The sequence below is a fragment of the Mastigoproctus giganteus genome, chromosome 2 (assembly GCF_048544385.1).
Source record: "Mastigoproctus giganteus isolate SK-2022 chromosome 2, ASM4854438v1, whole genome shotgun sequence".
In the NCBI taxonomy this organism is placed as follows: Eukaryota; Metazoa; Arthropoda; class Arachnida; order Uropygi; family Thelyphonidae; genus Mastigoproctus; species Mastigoproctus giganteus.
In genome coordinates this window covers 254,786,785-254,801,902 of record NC_143576.1, presented here as the reverse complement: position 1 = coordinate 254,801,902, position 15,118 = coordinate 254,786,785, and the positions used below count along the sequence as shown (strand labels likewise).

The 15,118-nt window shown below is 35.0% G+C and overlaps 1 protein-coding gene across 1 annotated transcript in view; it reads right to left on the bottom strand.

Moving 5' to 3' along the window:
* Window positions 1–444: 444 nt before the first annotated feature.
* The window catches only part of LOC150090393 (5-aminolevulinate synthase, erythroid-specific, mitochondrial-like), a 91,896-nt gene continuing 77,222 nt past the window's right edge, over window positions 445–15,118 (bottom strand). Inside the window, exons 8-11 of the mRNA XM_090369099.1 lie at window positions 14,743–14,882; window positions 9,968–10,096; window positions 9,633–9,857; window positions 445–643 (exon numbers count right to left, since the gene is read on the bottom strand). Of these exons, the coding sequence (XP_090225225.1) occupies window positions 536–643; window positions 9,633–9,857; window positions 9,968–10,096; window positions 14,743–14,882 (602 nt within the window). The 3' untranslated portion in view covers window positions 445–535. The remainder of the gene's footprint in view (window positions 644–9,632; window positions 9,858–9,967; window positions 10,097–14,742; window positions 14,883–15,118) is intronic.

Below are 15,118 nucleotides of genomic sequence, written 5' to 3'. Positions count from 1 at the left end.
TCATTACTATGCCTAATCCTCTCCTTCACCACAAACTAGCAGAATCAGCAAATATTTTAGCACCTGTTTTAAGGTACTATACAAAGCTCATAGGATGCAGCATTTTATCTGCTGCTAAAATATATATATTTTTGTGTTTTATGTAAATGATTTGTTTGTTTCCATTCACAATCATTGCCATCATATTCTGCTTCCAGGATATTCTGGAAGCAGCACAACCATAACCAATGGTAAAAATCCTAAAACTATTGTAATGATCAACTTAAAAACTTTGTAAATACAAGTGTTTTTTTTTTTGTTGTGTCACTGTTTTAGATGGTATATGTGTATTTCAGAGTAAAGGATTAGAGAGTAGTGCTTAAAAGAAAATGATTTATTTCAAAATTAATAATCTGGCTAATATAGATTAGTCAGTTATTAATAACTAAATAGATATATCCCCTGCACATAGAGTTCTGATGAAAAAAATATATAACGGTTACTCAGTAAATAGCATTCTCAGTTAATCAACTATTACAACCAAAAGCATTTAGATTTAGTGAACAGCAACTAGTTGTGGACAACCTTCTTGAAATCCACATGGAGGCCGAACTCTTGATTCTAGGTGGGTAAAATGAAGAGGGCGTTTACAAAATTCACATTCCTGTAAAAAAAAAAAAAAAAAAAAATTCACTCTTCATTTCTATTATCACTTAATACAAAGATATAAACCTATACACCTTCTAGGAAATTAATATGCAAACAGGTCACAATGATTTTTCATTTTTCAAAAATATGAAAATCACAAGAATTGACCATAAATTTTTGCTACTTGGCTGGAAATGTGCATGAATTAGTTCTGCAGCTGATGTTTTCACTTCATTCATGTATTAGAATAAATACACATTTTTAAGAAATGTTTATAAAGCATAAATTCTGTGGTATGATTCACTGTGTATAGTGTGTGTTTCTCTAATTTTGTTAGTGAATGGAAAGGCAGCAACAAGACATGGAAGTAGTGGTAAAGAATCACCATAATGCATGTTTTGTATATATTTTTTTTAGGAAATATAAAATACAAATTTGTTTTAACACAGAAAGGAATATTCTTCACTTTAAGACCATTGATATTATGGCTGCACAAAAGGTGCTCTTTGTTTGACCCTTCATTTCAAACCTAAACGAAACAAAACTCAATGTGTAACATCTTGTAGATTTTTTTTTTTTTTAATAAAAATTAGATTTTTAGCCATTCAAATTTACATAATATTGCACTTTTATCCTTTTCATTGCTGGAAATTTTTATGCTTGTTTTCTATTAGTATTAGTAGAGGCAAACAATGCAAGGTAATTTGTCTAATCCTCTAAATTTATTCCTACTATCCACTTCACAATACCAGATGGAAGTTTCTTCCAACAATCAATTAATTACACTAATGGCTGAAAGCAAATTTTTGCACATCTATCCTGCAATCATCTGTTTTCAACATAAATTTATGTACCCTTATGTATGTTGTCCAAAAGTTGGAGCTAGGTTACCATCATGTAGTTTACTCAATTCATTTAAAGCATTACACCATCCCTCAATTTCCAGCTCTTACCTCACTGTTAGGAAAGTTGCAAAGAGAGGAAGTCAAAGAGCTCCAACTGATTAGTGGAGACAACAGATGAATTTGACACAATGAGGTAGAGAGATTTTAAGCCAGAGAAGATCAAAGAGGATATTCCAAATTGCCAAGTCTCTGACAGGGAATATCAGAACAGACATATGCACAAGTACCACCTTTGAGGCGAAAGGAATCATACAGCGAATAATTTGGGCATCTGAGATGAGCAGTAGTTGAATCAACTGATAACTGAGATTCTGTCAGAAAAAGTACATGGGGTTTGGCAGACGGCAAGTGGAAATGGACATCGTTGAAATTAGAATTGAGACCACGTATATTTGTGAAATTAATTCAGAAGTGCTTGGGAGGTTTAGATCTTTTTGCAGATAAGCTTGCTCTATTAGTTGGAAAATTCATGGTGTATTCAATAGTAAGAAAAAGTGGGTGGAACATGCTGTTTGAAGTAATGAAATTTTTGGATATGGCATACACGTGATAAGAATATACCCAGGTTTTTGACATAACGTGGCCTCGACAATGCTCCCGGCATACACACTACTCGGACTCCCTCCAGTCGCTATCAGGCAGAGTAGGGGTAGCAAGATTATACATTAGCTGATCTGGAAGCCTCCTAGAGAGTTACAATAGGTTCAGTCCAGTGTACTAACTAGCAGCTGGCCTGCGAACACCGTTTTAGAGCTGTACCCTCGAAATGTAAGGAATATTGGATCTCGCCACGACATTCATCATAACCTCAAAAGTCATCAATTATACTGCATGATGGAAGAGATAGGGAAGGTTGACCGGAACTTAGCTCTAGAGACTAAACATGGGTTCCACCACTTCAAGCCTCCAATAAGCAAAGTGGTGGTATTGCACTGGTTGATGAGTCATCTGCCACCTAATATTGCCTGGTAACGGGTACCATTCTTCCGTGTGGTGGGCACCACATCTCAACCCCTGCTTACATTGGTTCACACCTTGGTGGTTATCCACAGTGTGCTTGCGCATGGGGGTTATATCCAGGATTACAAGCAGAGGATTTGGCTGTCACAGACCGTTCGGACATCACTGAAATTGGGTCCACCTGAATATCAGTTCCATTAGTGTTTTAGACTCCTAGATAGCAAGCACAGTCAACTCCAATGATTAGACTAATTGGAAACAAACTTCCTACTGTTAATTAAAATATAATTCATGAGTTAATATTAATATTAATTCGTGAACGTGGTATTGCTTGTGAAGAGTATACTTGAGGAGAGTAATAAATATACAATTGTAATTAAACTGAACACATAACCTAAGACTTAACTGTTCTATAGTTATAATCTTAGTTGATAAGGAGATAACTACAGTTAGTCCCCAACTTATGTAAATTTTTTTGGCAAAATCATAAAGATACTTTCTGTATCATTTTTAAAAGAGTAAAGTTGAATGAAGGAACATGTGTTTTTATTTTTGTTCCCATACAAACTATGTTTGATAATAACCTGCAGTGTAACTAGAATTTAGGTAAATAACTAGAGTTAACATTTCATTTTCTGCTTTAAAAATTTGGAAATATTCAACATGTTTGAGACAGGTGAACAATGTTGAAGCACCAGAAAAACCCCCACAACATTCAGTCAAAGTCAATGTTGAAGTCTAAGTGCTTCAGAGAAACCCCCACAATGTTCAAACCATGTGGACTGTATCCCATTGGCTATTTCTTTGGAGAATTACGCTCTAGCCCTTCATCTCATCTCTACACTCCTTTCTTTCTGGACTGTAGAGAGTCAGTTCAGTTTTGTTTGAGAGTGAAGTGGGAGCAAAGTTATGTATGTTATTGTGGTGAAGTTGAAATTCACGTTGTCCTACCATTTTCAATGACTTCGCTTCAAACTATCATCATATAGTGCATGCTTCATTGGCACGTCGTAAGGTGTGACAGCATCTCTTGCAACTTAACCCTGTGAAGTTGTTTAGAGAAAATTTCATTTTGACCGTTATGGTGCCGCCTAATAGAATAAGTGACAGTAGTACTAGTAAATCTCCCCCTCCCTCTCTCTCTCTGTCTGTTGGTAACTCAGAAATTTTTTTTGGCCAGTGAAGCTTAAGCCTCAGGCTTCCTTGAAACATACGGCTAATAATAATAATAATAATAATAAGTATCTCATGATATTTAGATTTATTAGTGTTAACAGTGAACACAATAATAAAGGACAAAGACAATATGTGATGGGATCGGCACCAATGAAGTCAACTATAATAACCAAGGCTAGAACAGGCCTAATAAGTGAGATGGAAAAATTACTCATTGTGTGGATGGCAGACCAGATCAAAAAATATCTTCTTGAGCCTCCACCTCATCAAAGCAAAGGCTCATTCTATTTTTGAGGATCTTAAGAAAAACAATGATATTGAAACCACCTTTGTTGTAAGTCGTATGCAATGATTGCAAGAATTTAATAGCACTGTGCTGTTATATGTGTTTTATTTGTAAATAATTAAATTCAAATAATCTTTGTAATGTTCTGCTGACTGATTCTACAGTGGGACCAGAGTAGTGTATCAGTTTACTTATGTTTGTTTGTTTGTTATTTGTTATTAAAATTTGTTATTAAACTATTATTAAGTTGTTATTTGTTATTATGTTTGTTTGTTATTAAAAAAAAAAACCCACTTCCACAGAGGGGTGAAGTGGGTTTTTTTTTTTGGCTGATGCTGCATAAGCTTGCTTTCTTGCATCAAATGCCTCTACTAATGCTAATGCTAATTTGGTTTTTAGGAGCATTAGCAACAAAGGCCATATTGCTCGAGGATATGCGGTGGTCATTCCCTGACCTTTCCGCATCCTCCATATTTGGTCCCTTAGCTTGTACCCCAATTCAGTTTACTGTAGCAAGTAGTAACCCCTGTTTAAGAATCTGCTGGATAATATCTGTATTTCTGAGTCTAAAGCAGATTCTATCATTGAATATTTATAAGTATTGAGAAACTGATTAAAGATCAGTTCCTCAATGATTAAAAGATTTGTTGGTTTTTGATAGAGGTTAAATTAGATTTTATTCGTGTCCTGAGTAAGTGTGAAATTTAGAAAATTTAATGACTTAGCATCCATATTTTCTCTTTCCAATGGAAAATTGAGTCTAGGATGAATATTATTAAACGAATGTAAAATGTTCTACTATCAGTAATAACCAGAACATCATCTAAATACCTCCCGCAGTACGTGATACAGGGTAGAAAAGGAGTCAAATATATATGCGCAATTGTTGAAAGATAGACCTCTGATACTGTCACTTAGACTCAATCACATTGGCAAACCAAAAATTTGTTTATATTCTTTGTCTTGAAAGGTGATATAGTTGGCATCAACTAAAAGTTTAAGCGAAAAATTTCTTTAATAGGAAGGTTCTTATAATTAATTGGTATAGATTTATTATTTAACATATCCCAAAGAATATCTAATGTGTATTCAACATTTACATTCGTATATAAAGAAGTAACATCCAGTGAGAATAAATTATCATTATTGCTGAGCCTCCAGTCCTTAAAGTTATTCAATAATGTATCGTAGTTTTTTATCCCAAATTGTATCGCCTGTCTAAAGGACTTTATAATGTTATAAAAGTGTGGCTAAGGATGAAAATGCTGAGTTTCTGTAAGAAACAATGGGCCAAAATAGGAAATCTGGTTTTGTGCAGTTTTACCTGACCGAAAAGTGCAGGAATGTTGTTTGTTCTGGCCTTCAATTCCTTTAACTGAGACATGGTAATGTAGTAATTTTTTTCAATACACGGTTAACGTTTTATTGTACTGAATGACCAAATTGGTAAACAGTACCGTGTCTACCTCATGATAAGTAGAGGAATGAATCTGAAATAATTCAATCTAACTTTACTTATATAATCAGTTTTATCGAGTATTACAATGACAACTGTATCTATATATGATAGTGTATACAAGGAAAGATTTGTAACCTGTTGATATGCAGGTACATTTACATGTTGGGCGGGGGGTGTTCGAGCACTAGCTAAAGCATTCTGATTATGGGGTAGTGTGTTGTTCACCTGTGTGTGGGGGTCAGCAATGCACTTGGCCAAAACATCGCGAGCATGTGTTTGAACTCTTATGAACCTGTCTTGATACCCACGATAATGTATTCAATTTGTTAGTGTGTCGGATAGTGTGTTATTGATATCAATGTAGAACATATTGAGCACCATAGCTCTGCTACATACTATCAATTTCTTATGTGCCACTCTGACTACTTCACCACTGTCCCCAGATAAAAAGTTTTTAATTGTTAGGGTATATAACTTTTTTTTTTTCATTCTTCTGAGGATATGTGGTTTTTGTAATTTTGGCATATCAGGATATAGTAGCAATATTTTATTAGTCATTCCTGAGTTATGTAAAAATCGGCTTACGTAAGAAGTCCTGGAATGTATGTCTTACGTATGTTGGGAATAGATTGTATATTTATTTTTCACTTCTATTAATCGCATGTAAAGAAAAATCATTTAATTAAAAAAAAAAAAAAAATATATATATATATATATATATATATATAATGCTTGCATCATTAATTAACTTGGTAACAATTTAACAGGGAACTATATGGAGGAAGGCCTTTCTATTAAATCCAATTGTTCATCACACTAAAGAAATGCATATAGTTTCCAGGTTGCTAGAATGTTATGATGGCATTATGAAAAAGAAAAATGGAGACAAAGTTTTGAACTGCAGAATCTAACGGAAACTAATAAATGGTACTATAATGGAGAAATGTTACACCATATTTCTTCTTGGTGATACTGAATGAATTACAGCACTGTTAGCCAAATTCACATGGAAGCAAAAATTTCTCATGCACACATTTTTCTCTAAATGGAACCACGACCAGCATTTTTGTTCTTTTATGACCACTGAAGTAGTCATAAAAGAACAAAAATGCTTCTTACAGTTATTAAGTCACTTAGACTCATCCCATTGGCAAATCAAAAATTTGTTTATATACTTTGTCTCAAAAGGTGATATAGTTGGCTTCAACTAAAAGGTTAATTAAGTGAAAAATTACTTTTATAGGAAGCTTCTTATAATTAATTGGTATAGAATTATTATTTAACATATCCTAAAGAATATCTAATGTGTATTCAACATTTACATTCATATAAAAGGGAGTAACTTCCAGTTAGAATAACAATTATTGAATACAGCTAGGCCTCGCATAACGCGATATTCAGTTAATGCTATTTGAAAAATGATACCACTTTACACAATGCAAATTTCCAGTTAACGCGATCTTTTTTTTTATGCGATAGTTGAAAAAGATTTGAATTGCACGTTAAGCTTACCGCGAGGCGTACGGTCAATAAACAAAAGTTTGCCTGCTGCCCACCTCGGTGTGTTCCATCAACCATCAGAAGAAGACGTGTTTGTCTCCTGCTAATAAAGTCAATGCAGACTTGCATTTAAAAATTCAAATTTTTAAGTGAGCCAGATGAAAATGTTACTGCGAAGGAGATAACGGTAAAAGAATTAGATGAAATCTTTCGTATCGCATAGAACCTCAAACAAAAGGTTTGATGTTCTCTGCAATATTTATTTTGCCAGGGCCCAGAGAAGATTATTGTTGGCTATTGGAAATTGACTGATGAAAAGAGAAAGTCAACACTGTTCAAATATTTCCGCAACAGTAATTTCTTCATTGTGTATTTTATGTCAGAGGTTCCCAAAGTTTCTCGGTTCACGGTGCTTTTAATGTTTCAGTAATTTTTTCAAGGCGCACCCAGACCAAAAGAAATTCCTAACAGTTTCATTTAGTAGTTAGGTCCAAACAACTTAATAAGAAATGCTGAAACTGTGAACTACCTAGAGCTAGTAGTTCACGCAGTGTCCGACAGATGTCGAGTATCGCTGTGTTTCCCTCGAAAATTTAAAATATTCCGCGGCGCACAGTTTAAGAACCGCTGTTTTATGCAATAAACATTTTAATTCCATAATTATTTTCATTATCTTTTATATTTTAAATAACTCTAAAAAGTTATTTAAAAGGCATTTTTAAAATTCTTTATGGACATTCCAGAAGGTCAAGGACCAATTATAATTTTTCCTATTGGTTATGATATTCGATTAACGTGTTTCCTTTTTACGCGATGTGCTTGCGGGACGAATTAATTGAGGCCCGCCTCTATATGTATGGTGACAGAGTGGTCAAGAACAGGAGTGCAACATGCTCTTTAAGTAGATCAGGGTTTCAGCCCCTGACTGGTAGATATGATCAATCTGCCAAACCACACTGGACCAGCATGGCATATTATTAGCAGCCAAAAAAAAACTTCCCACTCCAAATGTTTGTCTGGTTCAGCCTTAAATTTATTTAAGCTATCAACTTCCACAACAGATGGAAGTGTGTTCCAGCAATCAACTACCTGCTGACTAAAAACAAACTTCTGCACATCTGTTCTGCAACTGTCCTTCCTCGATTTGAATCTATGCCCCCTAAGGTTCTTAATCTGAGCAAGCAGAAGTATCCCATCAGCATTGAGCCTGCTCAAACCATTCAAGGCCTTGTACACTTCAATCAGATCACCTCACAGGTGCCTAGTCTCCAGATGCTGCAACTTGCAGAATTTAAGCCTCTCTTGGTAAGAGCACCCCATTATTCCACTCACCAAACTTGTTCCCCTTCTCTGTACTCATTCTAGCAACTCTACATCCTTCCTAAAATGAGGCCTGCAGACCTGTATGCAGTACTCAAGGTGTGGCCCGACCATTGCCTTATACAAAGGGATAATCACCTCCTTGTCTCTGCTAGCAAAATTCCTATATATCATTGATGACAAAACTCCATGACCAGCTCTGGCAGCCCGTCCGCACTGCTCAGAGAACTTCATATCTGACTGAACAATTACCCCCAGGTCTTTTTCATTCTCCACCTCCCTGAGTGTAGTACCACACAGTTGGTACATTTCTCTTGAGTTACTACTACCCATATGCAGTACCTTGCATTTGTCAATGTTAAACTTCAGTTGCCACTTCTCAGCCCATCTGCATAACTTTTTTTAGATTTTGTTGCAGTAGCATACTGTCTTTACTGTCCTTAACAACCCTGTCAACCTTTGTATCATCTGCAAACTTGGACATTAAGCCTGATATACCTTCACTGATAAATACACAAAACCACAATGGGCCCAGCACCGAACCCTGGGGAACACCACTAGTAACATTAGTCCACACAGAGTAGTGTCCATCTATTACCACTCTCTGCCATCTCCCACTCAACCATCCCTTTATCCATTGTAGAAACTTGCCCTTAATGCCATACCACTCCAATTTGTACAGCAGTCTTCCATGTGCAACAGTATCAAAAGCTTTCCTGAAATCCAAGTATCCATAGTATATTAAATGAAAACAGAAAATGCTGTATGACCAATTAGAGAATATGGGAGGTCAAAGATAACAGGGGAGGATTTCATTGCATTTATCAAGTTCCCTCAGCATGATTTGTTGAGGAGGCTCTTTTCTACATCCTGCAGTGGGCAATGGCTCTAGATTCATTATTATTGGATACTGTATTGATAAATGAAAGCAAGGTCTGCCATCTCATTAGTTGCAAGTTATATTTACTTTACTGTGATAATATTTTAAGTCATAAAATATTCACTGAGGTAGTTTACTTCACTGAGTTCCACACAGACAAAAAGCCTAGTCCAGTGGTTGCTGTCTATTATTCCTGGAGTCAGTTAAATCAGCATTTAACGCATTAAAATATTTGCTAGAATTATGCCAGTTTGAATTTTAACATCTGTCTAATATTTTCTTCAATTTTATCTGCATAAATAAATGAAACAAAGAAAAACGTATTTGGAAAGTCAGTTGTATAGTGGATAATTTCACTCTAAGAATAGGCATTGATATTCATCAAACTGATGTTGCTGATTGCAGTGTATATCAAAAATATTCCAGAAAATATAGATTGTTTTAATTTATCAAAAACAATGTTAAAAAGCTGATATTTTATATCATGGAATCACAAGAGAGAAAGAAGATGACACAAACCTGTGAACATACTTCTTCCTTAAGAGTTAATCCCAAGAAGTGCCAAACATCTAGCAAATCTGCAACCAATTTATCAATCATATCTTTGGAATGAAACGGGGTTGGTGCAATTCTTAATTTCTCCTCTCCTCGTGGCACAGTGGGATAATTAATAGACTGGACATAATGGCTGTGCTTTTCAATCAGTTGGTCCGATACTTGTGAACAAAACCATGGATCACCTATCTGTAATCATACACAAATGATTATGAAACAAATAACAAAAGCACTAGAAAACTTCAAATATATCATTTAATTTTCTTAAAGAGAAAAAAAAAACAAAACAAAATACTTGCATGTACAGGAATGATGTGACTAGGGCAATGTACTACCGGCATCCCAACAGCCATTAGGGAATTCCTTAGATACCGAACTGCTTCCTGATGTTTTTCTCTTAACTGGAAACCTTCTTCTCCTTTTAGAATCTAAACCAAAAGAAGATGTTACCTGTAAGTAAATGGTTATTAGCAAAAAGCAAATTTTTTTTATAAATAATTATAAAGTGTTCTTTTAGTGTTCTGGTTTTTCAAATAAATTCTGCCCCACCCTCGAGTCCATACAAAAATATTACATGCTTACTAGAACATGTGGGTTGGTCACTTACAGACTAGAAGACTGTGGATTTATTGGATGACTCTTTTTCTACAGCAGCATGTTAGAGAGACAACCAGAGGAAGTAATACTATTGATTTGATCATAAGAAGTGATTATTCATGCATTAAGAATCTGCAGAAAAAGGAACCACTAGGTGGCAGTGATCACAATGTATCTTGATTGTAGTTACATCTTTACCTAAAGATGTAACTACTATTGAGGGTAAACGGAAGGGTTTTCACTTTCGTAAAGATGAATACAGTGGTCTCAGACAGGTTTAAATTCTATACAGTGGGACCAACTGATGATGTTACAATCAGAAATTCTAAATGGGAAGCATTCAAGGAATTAATATTAGAAGCTACTAGACTTTTCATACTCACTAAGAAATACTCTTCAGGGCTGCCACTTTTCTGGATGGCCAGAAAAGTGGCAGCTATGTTTTAATTTCAAGGCAGCAAACTTGGTGAATAGCAACACCAAAATAATTTATACACTCAGTGGGCTTGAATTAAAAACAGTAGAAAAAGATTTGGGAGTTGTAGTACAGGTGGATATGAAGCTTTCTGGGCAGTGTACCGAGAATAAAGGATAGAGGGTTCACCTAAAAAAAAGATGTTGAGCTTTCTGAAAGGGTCTAATGATGGGTAATCAGCTTGAAATCTGCATTTTCTTTTAGTTTATTTTAAAGATTTTATCTTTTATTAAGTTTTATCTACAACATATACTAGGTGGCTTCGCCCCTACTCGCCAACCCCCATGCATTTCTATGTAAAATGTAGAGGTATGATGGAGTAATGTAAATATAAATCTTTTATGCATAAAAGACATACCTGTCAAAACTCACTGATCGATATCTAATCAGGAAATGACCTATGTAATTATTTACTTGTGCATTTGTAGTGAAGTAATTGCCCCGCCCACTTGTACCACGTGATCTGCATCCCTCTTCTCCCATTGGCTACTCCACCACACCGCATTCTCAAGGTTGAATTTACCTGCGTTTACATAGGTCACTTAGGAAAAGGCCTTTTGCTTCAGGTTCCATAATGCATGAGGGATATTGTTCCATCTGAAAGAGCAGGACTAAAATATTTTCAAAATATACAAATAACCAAACTATATCGGGACGATGGGTCCCTTCATCAGCTGACATTAATATACAAAAAAGTTACAAAAAAAAAAAAAAAAAAAAAGCAAACTGTAGCCATTATCAACCCACTGCAACAGAGGTGTTGCAGGATGGAAGCCTCCTCAACAATTCATGTTGAGGGAAATGGACCATAATCTGCCACGCTGGTACAGTGCGGGTTGGCAGATCGACCGTATTTAGCAGTCAGGGGCTAGAACCCCGGTCTACTCAAGGAGCGTGTGCTACTGCACTCCCGCTCGGCTACGAAGGCCTACAAAAAAGTTACAACGGAACACGAAATGATGTCGGGCGTGGTTATGTATTAGACAGTGAAGCACATGCACGAGGTTGGTGAACATTATGGAGGCAGTTGCCTTGCAATGCGTGAACATTGGCATGCATTCCACATACGTCCTCTACATTGTCAACATCAAGTGTCTGATTCTGCCCAGTAACCCATTTGTGTTCCTTCCATTTAACGTTCACCAACCTTGTGCATGTGCCACTGTCAAATATATGCCCACACCCGGCGTCATTTGATGTTCCACTATAATGTTTTTTGTATATTAATATCAGCTGATGAAGGGACCCATCGTCCCCACATAGTAGAGCTACAATTGTAAATAGTTTAGTATTTTGTAAATATTTGTATGGTTTTGTTATTATTTGTATAGTAATAATATTATACTAACATTATAACACACTGATCAAAATCTAATTAGGAAATGACTGACGTAATTATTTACTTGCGCATTTTTAGTGATGTAATTTCCCCATCCTCTTCTTCTATTGGTTCGAATAAATATTGCTAGGAGGAAAACCTTTTTAATATATATATATATATATATATATATATATATATATATATATATTCAATGAGTAGTGATGGTAGGAAATCATAAGTTTTGTAACTTATCCTATTGTATATTATATTCATCTATGTGTTGTTCATAGATCTATCTCCGTATGTTTCTTAATATAATTCTCTTGCTATAAACTGCCCCATAAAAGTGCGTGTGTGTGTGTTGGAATTACATCTAATGACAATTAGATTTAAATATTAAATTTTTAAATAGCATAAATGAGGGTATTAGCTTTGACTCTCTTATTACAGTTCGCTGTCATATATGTAAACCACCATTTATTTAAAATTAAGTACATATATCCCCAGGGGCTCACATCTGGTGAGTATGGGTTTGGCACACCCAGGGTCCTGAGCTGGATATCATCATTCTTCTCTTTCTTGGTGATTTCCTTCTACTTCTCTCTCTCTCTCTCTCTCTCTCTCTCTCTCTCTCAGGGTAACTCAGGAATTTTTTTGTGGCTGGTGCAGCATAAGCCTCAGGCTTCATTGCACCATATAGCTAATAATTATATTCAAAATAAATTCCTGAGTTAACCAAGCAAAACTGGTAAAGAGATTACAGCGAGATTCCGAACACTATTTTTTTGCCGATCATATGCATTAATGAGTTCGACTTTATCTTTTAAAGTTAAATGCTTACGAGAAGACACTGTGCACTTCACACGACACTGAACCAAACTGAAACTGAAAAGACGAAAGGCTGACCAAATCCCCCCCCCCTGCACACACCGAATTCATCAGAAGTTTAACACGTGCCTTAAAATTCTTGAAAAAAGGGTTTAGAACCGCGATGTAAACCTTGATAAAATTCAGAGAATCGGAAAAAGAAAATAAACACACGATTGAGGCAATGCGTGGAAGAAAAGTTCCTAGGAAAAGGGCCGTGAGCTCGCCCGCTGTCCGTTATGGGGAGATCAAATTAAGTGCTAATCTAAACGAAACAGTGCAGATTGCCTGTCCGCGTCCGTTACAGAGAATGTCCGCTAGACAGAAGCTGAAAAACAGAAGTTAAAACCAATAGAGGTGAGTTGGGGAATTTGAAAATGTCCGTTATAGAGAGGTGTCCGTTAGGAGAAGTTTCACTTTATACACTGAAATTGTGAAAACACTGCAATGTAACCTTTCTGGTCGCCTTTTCATTTCTTACCTGTTCCTTTTTCGTCTCTTACCTGGTTATCACTACACGCCTTATCCATTTCATAGAATTCACTTCTGGTGTATACCGTACATTCAATATGATTAAACAAAACCTTCTTTACACTTTCTTCATAATATATATATAAAATACAATTAATCCAAATATAAAATAGAGGGATAAAAATTAATAAAAATATATATTAAAAATAAATAAGAAAAAAACAGTAGAAAAGCTAACATCAGTGGCAGCAGAACAGCACAATCCACTACATGTTGCTTATAATAAGCTAAAAGCTTTCGCTCTACTGGTTTGCCATGCTACTGGCAATTATTCTGGCAATATATATATATATATAGAGAGAGAGAGAGAATTATAGGTATACAAAAAATTATGCAAATTAGAAATAAAAATAGGAAACAGGTTAGTTAATACTGGAAGAAAAAAAAATATATGCCTTATGCTATTAACAAAAAAAGGCCCAAAAAAAAATTATAGTAATAAAATAACTAATAATTATAGCTAATCCATTTAATGGCACATTATGAAGGGCTAGCATCATTCAATACATCCAAATAATAATCAACAAAACCTATCTATCTGTTTCTGATTGCTACCTGCCAGTAACAGTAGGCCCTAATAATATGACAATAGGACAGAGTTAGAAAGGTGTAATAAAAAAATAACTTATCGAAATTTAGGCACATACATAGTGGCAGAATAATAGCTAGCCCAACAGATAGCAGATTGAACAAATGTGTACACAAATTATATATATGAGATGCGAGGAGGTGGGGGAGATAACAGAAGGTAAGAAATAAGCTGAGGCTAAAAAAGGCAACATGAAGGAAGAAATAGGATAGAAATAGTACCCCAATCCTCCTCTAATAATTCATAAGGCATAAAAATTTAGAATATGATAGCATATAGACATAAAAAGACAATCACAGCATATAGCAATGGTACTTCAACATACTGGGAGTGTAACTGCCTGATCGATGAGGTGCGGCCTGTATTTCAATAAGGCATAGAGAAATCACCGAATATGCAATGAATCGATAAAAACAAACTTATGGTAAAATATAGAAAACCTTCAAGCAAAAAGAAAACTAGAAATGAAAACATTAAATACCGGAAAACAAAAATAGACATAAATTTTTTATATATTATTTACCAATATCAATTAAGTCCAGTAATAAAATTATAGAGATGAAATCATATGAGAATAAGAAGAAAATATACCCAAAGATATGACAGAATTATATTGAGAGAGAAACCAAGCCTAGCATTTCTAAATATACTGTACTTTAAATTTCATTGAAAATATTGAAAACTGAATACACACTCTTATTGATGCTAATGCTGCTTTTAAAGTAGCAGGTCCTATGGCAGTTGTAAAAATAAATCCTGCTGCATAACTACGTATCATGTCCACAAGTGTTGCTGAACTTGCAATATAGCCACCTATGTTCCCAAAGGCTTTACCTATAAAATGAGGAAGACACAACTTACTCACATGTTCACTAGCATTTATGAAAAATTTCCAATATTTAAAGAAATCTTGCAATATAGCAAGAAAAATTATTTGGAAAAAAAAAAAAAAGTTTTTTCATAATCAAAAAAAAATAATAATAATAAAATTTGTAATATGTGGGAAAAAAATTATACCCATAAATGTGGGCAAAAAAGAAAGAGCAAGATTACAGGCTAAAGACTGATAT